The sequence below is a fragment of the Lagenorhynchus albirostris genome, chromosome 19 (assembly GCF_949774975.1).
Source record: "Lagenorhynchus albirostris chromosome 19, mLagAlb1.1, whole genome shotgun sequence".
NCBI lineage: Eukaryota > Metazoa > Chordata > Mammalia > Artiodactyla > Delphinidae > Lagenorhynchus > Lagenorhynchus albirostris.
The window spans coordinates 8,559,416-8,570,229 of NC_083113.1; the positions used below are offsets into that span (position 1 = coordinate 8,559,416).

The window sequence follows — 10,814 nt, forward strand, 5'->3', positions numbered from 1 at the left end:
CCCTCAAGCCTAGGTGAAATGGGCCCAAGCAAGGGAGCGTTGGCCTGAGGGACCCCTGGTCCATCCCCCACTTCTTATCAGTCAGCAAGCCGTCTCCCTTTTGCCCTCTGTTCCGTGCCAGGTTGCCGGTCACCGTCACAATGATGCCCTGCCCTGTCCTGCCTCACCACTCTCATGCCTTTTTGTGGCTCCAGTCACCATGTATTGATAGGTCCCCGAAAGATTCTTTCCCAAACCGTTTTATTCATTCCTTTTAGGAGAGAGTGGAGGAAAAATAGCCTCAGCTTTTCTGGCTAGAGCGAGGAAGAGAATTATATCCCAAATTGACTCCTAAGGAGGGGCATTAGGGGTAAAAGATGTCCCACGCATTCGGCCTCTTTGCTAGCCTAGACACAGAAAAGGAATCATTTTGCATTCTTCCGTACATCCCATCCTTATTCATTCAAGTGTTACTTCCTCAGAGAGGCTTTCCTCTGACACACTGCCTGTAATTCAGACCCCCCATCTCTCTACTTACTCTTTTTTATTGGTCCTCGTGGCACGTCTCGCCACGTGACATATTCTATATTTGTGTACTGTCTTTGTCACCCCCCACTGGAATGTGAGCTCTGAGCAGTAGGAGGCTGTTTGGGGACTAGAACATGGCTGGCCCAGTGTGGGCGCTCAAAATTTTTCGTTGAGTGAATGAATGAAGGGACAGAATCCGTGCCTGGTAATTACTGGTCAGTGTTAGAGTGATGATAAGGCTGGAGTCAGACATTCTTGGGTTTGAATTTTGGCTCCATCACTTCCTACCTGTAACCTTGGCACAATGGCTTACCCTCTCTGAGCCTCAGTTTTCCTCCCAGAAATGGAGATAATAATTGCTTCTTAGGTCACCTTGAGGACTTAAGGTGGTAATCCTTGTTAATTGATAGTTATTATTTTGGCTATTAGGTGGCAGCTTGTTATAAGACCTGGGAAAGAACCTGTTTGACAGGTGATGTGGTGAATGGTTAACAGTGTGAGATAGGGAATCAGACAAACCTAGTGCCATTGCTCTGTGACTTTGGCAAGTGATTTCACCTCTCTGAACCTCAGCTTCTTCCCTAAAATGGGAACAAGTAATATCCACCCTATGGGGTCTTATGAGAGTTCAATAAGAATGTTTGCCTAGAGTTTTCTTAGCCCTGGCTGGTAAGTGTTGGACATCGTTAACTTTATTAGTATAATTTCATTCTTTCATTTTATTCCTTCAGTATTTCTTGTTTTTTTTTCCTTTTTTTGAGGAAAATAATTCTGTAAAACCTAAAATAATTTAAAAACCATTTTATAGTGTAGTTATACATAAAGTGCTAAATCTTAAGTTATGCCTCAATTAAATTTTTATAGAGTAATACATTAATGAAACCATCCATATAAAAAAAGAGTATTGCCTGCAGCCCAGAAATCTTCACACTTCCTCTTAATCATTACCCTCCAAAGGTAACCGCCTTGAATTATGGCCTCTTTTGCTCAACGTTGTATTTATAGAATGCATCATGTAGCAGTAGGTCATTTATTTCACTGCTGTGTAATATTCCATTGTACGAATACGCCACGACTGAATCATTTTACTCTCGATGGACATTGGGTTGTTTCTGCTTTTTGGCAATTAAGTATACTGTTACTATGAATTATTTATCCAGATTTTCTTTAATTACTCTCAGTAATGTCAGAGATCTAGCAAATCTTTTGTTAGGTTTATTCCTAGGTATTTTGTTTGTTTTGCTAATGCAAATCATATTTTTAAAAATTGCATTAAAAATCTTTTTGTTCCTAATGTTTAGGAATATAATTGATTAGGGTATATTAATCTTATACACAGTAAAGGGTAGCAGAATATGCCACCCCAAAATATCCAACTGTGGCATAAGGATCATTTTGAACTGAATACAATTGAAAAGAAGCAGATACACGAAAAGCTCTCTGCCCTTCCCTATTTGCCTAAAAGCTGGATATAAATTTGTTTGTTTGTTTGTCTTTTGACTGCACCATGTGGCTTGCGGGATCTTAGTTCCCTGACAAGGGATGGAACCCATGTCCCCTGCAGTGGAAGGTTGGAGTCCTAACCACTGGACCACCAGGGAATCCCCATGGACATAAATTTGTAAAGGTGTTCCCTCTCCCCTCTCTACCAGGAAGGACAAAAGTTAATAACTCTAGACCCTTGTCCACCCAGACACAGCACCAGCAGTCTCCCCAAGGGTACCCCCTACCCTTGTTGCTAACAGCATAGATTACTTTTGCTTGTTTTCATACTCCGTATAAGTGGAACCATATAGTATATACTCTTGTGATCTGGTTCTTTTGCTCAATTGTTGTGAAATTCAGCTATACAGTTGCATATAGTTGTAGATCAGAAAATCTTTGCCTTTATTGGGAGTATTTAGTTCCAGTTACTTAAAAAAACCCCGTTCATTTTGAAAAACCTCAAATATATACAAAGTGAGCAGAACAAAGCCCCATGTATCCAACACCCAGCTTTAACAATGGTCAGCATTCTGCCATTCTCTCATTTATACCTGTACCCTCATCCCACTTTATATTGTTATTTATTTTTTTTAACATTTCTTATTTTCAGGTAAACTTTACATGTGCTAAAATGCACGAGTCTTAACGGAACAATTCTGATAAAGTTCCATTTAGTTTTAATGTAATACTGATATTTTTCTTTAGATCTACCATTTTGCTATTTGTTTTATATTTCCCCCATCTAATCTGTTCTGTGTATTCTCTTCTTTTCTGGCTTTCTTTTATATTAGTCAAGTTTTTTGTTTTTTTTCTCTTCTGTTATGTTTTCTTCTTCTTCCTCTGTTATGTTTATGGTTATGTTCTTTTATTCTTTTTTTGGTGGTTTTCCTAGAGACTACCATAGGCCTCCTTGGCTTATTAGAGTTCTACTTTAAATTAGTACTTTTGTCATTTCTTGGACTACGTGAGGACCTAACAACACTTTAATTCCATTTAGCTTCTCCTGCCTGTTGTCTTGCATTTTATTTATTTAATTAATTTATTTATTTTGGCTGCACCGAGCAGCTTGTGGGATCTTAGTTCCCCGACAGGGTATTGAACCCGGGCCCTTGGCAGTGAGAGCACCGAGTCCTAACCACAGGAATTCCCTGTCGTTCATTTTAATTCTGCATATATTTTAAATTCCACAAGATATTATTGTTATTGTTTTAAGCAGTCAGTATTCATTTAGATTTGGCACATACTTACCTCAGGGTTCTTTATATCTCCCCTCATTACCGAACTTTCATCTGGAGGCATTTCCTCCTACCTGACAAACTCTAGCATTTCTTTTTGTGCAGGACTGCTGCTGATAAATGTTTCGTTTCAGTTTGTCTGAAAAAAATGTCTTTATTTTCCCATTACTTTTTTTTTTTTGGCTGCATTGGGTCCTAGTTGTGGCATGCGGGCTCTCTCATTGAGGCATGCGAGCTCAGTAGTTGTGATGCGTGGGCTTAGCTGCCCTGGAGCGTGTGGGAACCTAGTTCCCCGACCAGGGATTGAACCCGTGTTGCCTGCATTGGAAGGTAGATTCTTTACCACTGGACCACCGGGGAAGTCCCTTTGCCATTACTTTTGAAGGATGTTTCCACTGGGTATGATATTCTAGATTGACGATGGCTTTCTTTCAGCCTTTTGACTGTGTCATTGAATTGTTTTCTGACTTCCATTTTTTTTTCCTATTTACAAGTCAGCTGTCTGTCTTATTTCCTCTTTGAAGTAAAGTGTCCTTTTCCTTTGGCTGCTTTCAAGATTTGTTGTTGTTTTAGGTTTTCATAGGTTTTAATGTGATATGCCTAAGTGTGGTTTCTTTGTGTTTATTCTGCTTGGGGTTCCTAAAGCTTGAATCTGTGAGTTGATGTCTCATCAACTTTGTAAAATTCTTGGCTAGTGTCTCTTCAAATGTTGCTTGGTACTCTTTCTCTTTTCTCTCTACTTCTAGGACTTCAGTATATGTTTGAAAGGCTTTTTCACCATGACCAGTATGTCTCATATGTCTTTTGTATATTTTCCATCCTTTTTCACTGATTCACTCTGGCTATTTCTACTGAACTGTTTCCCACTGTGTCTAATCTGCTGTAAAACCCATCTGCTGAATTTTTAATTTATTTATAAGTTCTAAAATTTATACTGGATTCCATCTCCTCCCCCCCACTTTTTAGGTTCCGGTTCTCTGATGAAATTCTCCATCTTTTCATCTATTTTTTTGGGCATATTAATCATAGTTACCTTAAGGTCTGTGTCTGATAATGCCAGTATCTGGATCACCTATGGATGCATACTTCTATTGATCTACAGACAGGGAAACATCGATTTCCCCAGATGCCAGGTGTGGTTAAGGTTATGGAATCCCCATGGACTGCTAGAGGGAGTAGACTTGTCAGAACATTTTACCTAATCAAAATAGGTAGAGGCATCCCCTACAACCCAGCAATTCTTTTCTGGTTATAGCTCCCCAGATCCCTCCTGCCCTCCTTCTGGACCACAGGGGGACATATATACTAATGTTTATTGTAGCATTATTTGTAATGGTGAGAAGTCAGAAGCAATTCAGTTGTGCATCACTGAGAGTGTGGAAAGGTTACATGTGGTGAAGACTGACCATGGAATTTATTCAGTGGATTGGATGGATATTGGATGTACCAATGCAATATGGAGGAGTCTTCAAGAATGTGCTAAAAAAAAAAAGCCCCATAAGAATGACATGTGTAATACCACCTATGGAAATTACAAATACATGCATAAAAAGGAATGATCATATTTAGCAAGAATATGTACTGTTAGAAGCTGATGTGTGTCCTCCCAAAAATTCATATGTTGAAGCCCTACCCACTGGTACTTCAGAATACAATCATATTTGGAGACAGATCTTCAAAGAGATTATTAAATTAAGATGAGGTCTCTAAGATGGGCCCTAATCCAGTATGACTGATGTCCTTACAAGAGGAGGAAATTTGGATGCAGACATGTGCGTGCATGAGAAAAGACCACATGAAGACACAAAGAAAAGATGGCCATCTGTAAATCAGGGAGAGAGGCCTCAGAAGACACCTAACTGGCCGACACCTTGATCTCAGACTTCTACCTCCAGAACTGTGAGAAAATAAAATTCTGTTGTTTAAGTCACCCAGTCTGTGGTTTTTCTTATGGCGGTCCTAGCCGACTAATACACTTACCAAAAACACAAGAAATAGTGTCAATGGTGGGAAAGTGAATGGGACTGGGGGTGTGGGGAGAGAAGGTATGGAAAGGCCAGTCAAGTTCTGATATTCTCCATGAGGACCTATTGGTGCTTATTTGGAATAATCAAAAACCTATTTTTTTCAAAAGGAAGTTCTCTTTTATTTATGCCCACACATTGCTAGTTTCCTGAATGTGCTGAGTCTCTCTGTGGGGTGATCCAACCCTGAACCTGGGCTTTGAGGGAGAAAGTGCATGTTGTGTCTGCACCCCTACAAGACGCAGCACCATAAAGACCCTCATGTGCCTTCTCAATTTTTTTTTTTTGCCCACACAGCATGGCGTACGGGATCCTAGTTCCCCAATGAGGGATCGAACCTGTGCCCCCTGCAGTGGAAGTGTGGAGTCCTAACCACTGGACCGCCAGGGAACTCCGTCAATGGTGGGTCTTGAGAGAGGGGTTTTGGAGGGAATAGGGGGTGCTCTGGGGATGGGGGATGGGGGCACAGTGGCAGGGCACCCAAGACAGGGTCTCTGAGCTTCCAGATCTGGCTGAGGCAGCAGGCCTGGCTTGCAGAGTTAGAGTCTGAGGTGACGCTCATGGAGGGACAGACAGAGGGACAAAGGGAGAGAGACACAGAGCAATTCGAGATGGAATCAGCATGTAAATTGAGTGTCAGGGAATGAAAAGACAAAGATGAGAGAGTGGAGACAGGTGGATGTAACAGAGATGGGGCTGGAAACACAGACTTGGGGGCTGGAGGTGACAGGGTCTGGACAGAATAATGGCCCCCCAAAGATGGCCCCTCTCTAATTCATGGAACCTGTTTAATATGTTGTCCAGGTGGGCTCAATCCAATCCCATGAGCCCTTCAAGGCAGAGGACTCTCTCCTGCTGGAAGAGGAAGAGGAACACATAAGGGAGATGGGGCAGAAGGGAAATACAGAGAGATTCCACGCGTGAGATTTGAAGTATGGGATCCACATGCAAAAACCGGAGAGAGACCTCTAGGAACTAAGTGTGGGTGGCCCAGGTGACAGCCAGCAAGGAAGCAGGGACCTCAGATCAACCCCAAGGGACTTGATTGTGCCAACAACCTGAATGATCTTCGAAGCAGAGCTGTCCCAGAGCCTCCAGGTAAGAACCCCGCTGGCTAACACCTTGATGTTGCCCTTGTGATACCTGCACAGAGGACCAGCCCAGCCATCCTGACCTATAGACCAGTGAGAGGATACATTTGTGTTGTTTTAAGTTGCTACATTAGTGGTCATTTTTTGCAGCAGTAACAGGAAACTAATGCAAGGGCAGAGTGGACAGACAGGACTGGAGTGAAAGAGCTGGGAGCTGGAGGGCAGACAGAGCTGGAGGTGACAGGGATGGGGACTGAGGATACTGATGGGGCTGGAGGTCACAGAGTTGCTCAGTCAGAAGACAGATGGCGTCTGAATCAGAAAACAACACAGAGACATTGGCAGGAACTAACATCTCAGCCAGATGTCATGCTGAAGGATAAGGTTGGGGGGACTTGCCATGGCTTGGCTGGCTGAGGCCTGAGGACAGATCTCCAAAGGAGACAGTGCTGCTGGATGTAAGAAAAAGTTTAATTTCCATATGGTGCCTGGGGTGGGGTCTGGTGGGGGGGTACATGCAGGTGTTCCCCAGTCCCCCCACTATAACTGCTGGGAGGGCCTGAGGATATACAGGAAGTGGGTCTTGCGGGCAGGCAGCCTGGCATGAGAGGAGCTCTGGGTCCCCTGTTCGAGGATGTCCTCACGGGTCCCCTCTCGGAGCCCATCCCGGATGGCCTGCAGGCGGTGTTGCTTCTCACTGAGCCAGTGGTCGCTCTCCTGGGCATCCTGGTGGGACCTCCGCCGTGGCAGCTTCATGATCCAGAAGACCATTCGGGGGTGGGGTTCCGGGTGGAAGCTGTCCATGGCCTTTGGGACAGGCACCAGGGCCTCCTTCTCCTCTATCTTGGGTACCTGGTGAAGAGGGACAAGGAGACCCTCTCAAACTCCAAGTGACAGCCTCAAGATGCTCCCCTGGCATACTCAACCCACTTTGCCACCTATGGGGTGCTTTGGGAATTAAAAGCTCACCCTGCAGTTTACAAAACACTCGGGTTTATAAGCGCTTTAGAATTAAAAATACTCTGAGGTTTATAGAATACTCTGGGTTTGAAAACACATTTTGGAGGTTTCAGAAGCACTTTAGGATTAAGCATTCCCCGGGGTTTAGAAAGCAGTTTGAAATGTACAAAGCACTTTAGGATTAAAGAATCATGACTACAGTTGCAACATGTGATCCTTGACTGAATCCTGGATCAAACATCAATCACATCAGCTCTTGTGGACAGCTTTTGGTCCAGCAGGGACATTTCAATGTCTGTTCAGTCCTTGCTACTCAAAGTGAGGGTTGTGGACCAGCAGCGTCAGCATCACTTGGGAGCTTGTTAGACATGCAAATGAGCGGGCCCTACCCCATCCAGACCTACTGAATCAGAGTCTACATTTCAGTACGTTGAGGTTTGGGAAGCCCCATAGGAGACGGTTACAGGTTGAATTGTGTCTCCCCCACTCTCCAATTCATATGTTGAGGTCCATTAGGACCCTAGTAGCTCAGAATGTAATCTCGTTTGGAAATAGGGTCACTATGTAGTTTTCATTAGTTAAGATGAGGTCATTAGAGTGGGCTCTAATCTGACTGGTGTTCTTATGCAAAGGGAAAATCTGGACATAGAAATGCATATGGGGAGAACCCCATGCAAAGATGAAGGCAGAGATGGGGATGATGCCTCAACCTGCCAAGGAATGCTAAAGAATTGTCAGCAAACCACCAGAAGCTAGGGAAGAGGAATGGAACAGATTCTCCCCAACAGCCCTCTGAAGGAACCAACCCTGCTGACACCTTGATCTTGGACATCTAGGCTCCAGAACCATGAGACAATACATGTCTGTTGTTTAAGCCACCCGGACTTTGTTACGGCAGCCCTAGCAAACTAATACAGAGATAATAGTCTGATTTCTTGGGTGTAAAAATGGGACTACGGTAACACACAAGAGAATGCATTATTCTTAGGAGATATCTGCTGGAGGATTTAGGGGTGAAGTGTCATGATGTCAATAATTTACTGTCATACGGTTCAAAAATAAAAAAGTAAAAAGAAAGTCAGTATGGTAAAATGTTAACAAGTGGTGAAACTAGGCCAGTGGTTTTCAACCCAAGTCTGGAGACATTTTTGGTTGTCACAACTGGAGGGGGTGTGGGTGCTACTTCCGTCTAGTGGGTAGAGGCAGGGATGCTGCTAAACATCGTATAGGGCACGGGACAGCCCCCTACAACAAAAAATTATCCAGCCCCAAATGCCAATGGTGCTGATGTTGAGAAACCCTGCTCTGTGGAAAAGTGGATACAGGTTTATGGTACTATTGTTTTTGCAACTTTTCTGTAGATTTGAAATCTTCAAAATAAAAAACTGGGAGTGTGTGTGGGAGAACCATGTGGGTTTGCCAAGCACTTGAGTGTTCTTACAACATTTTAGGATCAAAAAATAAGCACTTTGTGATTAGAATCACTCTTAGAGGTTTACGAAGGTGAGATACACAGAGCATTTGGGGTTCACAAAGTACTTAGGAATTATTAAAAATCACATTTTGATGTTTACAAGGGAGAGATTTACCAAGCACTTTGGGATAGATTAAAAAATCCTTGGAGGTTTGCAGAGCACTTTGAGATCAAAACACACTTTGAGGTTTACGAGGGTGAATCTTACCAAACACTTGGAATGAAAAGCACTGTCTGGCTTACAAAACCCTCTGGGGTTTGAAGCAAGCAAGGATGTACTCTGAGGTTGTAAACCTCATTTCTGAGAGCTGGTTAGTCCCTTTTGACAGATGATAAAACTGAGGCCCAGAGAGAGGGTGTCCAGCACAGAGGGAGTGGGAGAGTCAATTCATCTTTTCCTCCTAAACTACAGAAAGTGTTTGGGCTTGGATACTTTGCTGGGGGCATGTCCTAACCTTCCAGTCACCCTGTAAGCTCCCCTCTCCTGGCTCGATGGATGCCACCACCTTCTCAGAGATCAGCACCTCTCCTGTCTTGTTGTTGGTCACCTGTGAGGACCCAAAGAAGAGTAAGAAAAAACTTCTTTCCTCCTATGCCCTCCTCCCTGACAGATACTGCAGCATGAGGGATCTTAGGGAGACTCCAGGAGGGACTCCCTGGCATAGGCACCTTGTCAATCTGGAGGTGGCTGGAGAGAGTTTTGTTTCCCAGCCTGTGCTTCTGGTTCTCTTCTTGGTGGTAGTTCCTAGGGAGGCCCCGGAAGTCCAAAGGAGCAGAGAAGAAGCTGTCCATGCTCCGCATCAGGTCATCCTGGGGCTGGGGGAGGAATTGGTGAGCTGCTGGACCTCCGGACTCCCCAGGACATCTTGGCAGGATCCTTGGCAGCATCCCCTTCTCTCTCCATCCTCTGACCCTTAGGGCCTAACCAGGTCACCTCCTTTCCCCATCTGTCCCATTACTTTCCTATTCCTGCCTCTATCGGTCTTCTGTCTCTCTGTGCCCATCCCTCTCTCCGCCTGTCTGTCTGTCTCTCTGCCTGTCTCCCTCCCTCTCTTCCTATCTCTCGGTCTCCCTGTTGCACGCTCTCTCTGTCCCTTGACTCCTCTTTCTATCTTTCTATCTGGCCGCGACCCGTCTCCCACTCTGTCTCCCTGAACCCCTTCCATCCCTCAGTCACCATCTGCCCCTGTCCCTCTTCTCTGTACCTCTTCTTTTCCCCAACACACGGCAGCGCTTACTTTCAGGAAAAGCCGGGTGAAGGCTTGGAGTAGACTCTGGAGACCTAGAAAACCCGAGGAGCTCTCCTGGGCGTCACCATCGCGGATCGGGGCTGCAGTGGAGGGGGGCACCGAGGCAGAGGGGAGCAGCAACAACAGGACTAGCGGGTGCCACATTGCGGGGCGGGCCGGGAGGCTATGGCAAGGGCAGGGGTCAGAGCCCCCCCGCCCCCCCATAAAGGCTCCGTCCCCTAAGTGCCCACACCCCCACGCTAGACAACAACTCCTTCCTATCCCTGGCCCAGGAACTCCGCACACCCCGCCCATTCCCCCCCCCCGCCCCTTATCTTCTGCTCCAACCTCCTCCATTGTGTCAGGCCCCTCCCCTCCCCTCAGGCCCGTCTCTTCTGGGCTCTGCCTCACACAACAGATCTCGTTTCTCTTCTTCGCCCACATTCGTATTCAGACCTCGCTCCTCCTCACCTTCTCCCACGCCCTGCCCCTTCTTCTGGGACCCGCCTTTATACTAGACCACAGCCTGGTCACCGGACTCTCAGTCTCTGGCCGTCCACGGACTGTTAAATCCAAACAGTTCTGATCTCGAGCCCAGGCCGGATACCTGGAGCGCTGAATGAGCTCCTCGAGGCCTAGACTCGCCTCTATTGTCTGACCACGCCCCCATTTGCTGACCTCACCCATGAGCCCAGCCCTCTATTGGACAGTCACGCCCTTAAGGGAAGGGCCACGCCCCTTGAGCCAGAGCCGGGCGTTGATTTCAAGTTCACACCCCCATAGTCAGACCACGCTCCTGTCGGTTGACC

At 45.6% G+C, this 10,814-nt stretch overlaps 1 protein-coding gene across 4 annotated transcripts; it reads right to left on the reverse strand.

The window, feature by feature from the left end:
• Window positions 1–6,792: 6,792 nt before the first annotated feature.
• DKKL1 (dickkopf like acrosomal protein 1) lies at window positions 6,793–10,640 on the reverse strand. Of its 4 annotated transcripts, none has more exons than XM_060130675.1 (5): window positions 10,477–10,640; window positions 10,015–10,106; window positions 9,446–9,592; window positions 9,232–9,324; window positions 6,793–7,194 (listed from the first exon to the last, which is right to left on the reverse strand). In XM_060130675.1, the coding sequence occupies exons 3-5, from the start codon at window positions 9,575–9,577 to the stop codon at window positions 6,883–6,885; spliced, it is 537 nt and encodes a 178-aa protein (XP_059986658.1). In that variant the 5' UTR covers window positions 9,578–9,592; window positions 10,015–10,106; window positions 10,477–10,640; the 3' UTR covers window positions 6,793–6,882. The 4 variants fall into 4 exon arrangements, with proteins under 4 accessions (XP_059986658.1, XP_059986656.1, XP_059986657.1 ...); XM_060130673.1 differs by having other exon boundaries at window positions 10,015–10,189; XM_060130674.1 differs by having other exon boundaries at window positions 10,015–10,189; window positions 10,513–10,629.
• Window positions 10,641–10,814: the final 174 nt, after the last annotated feature.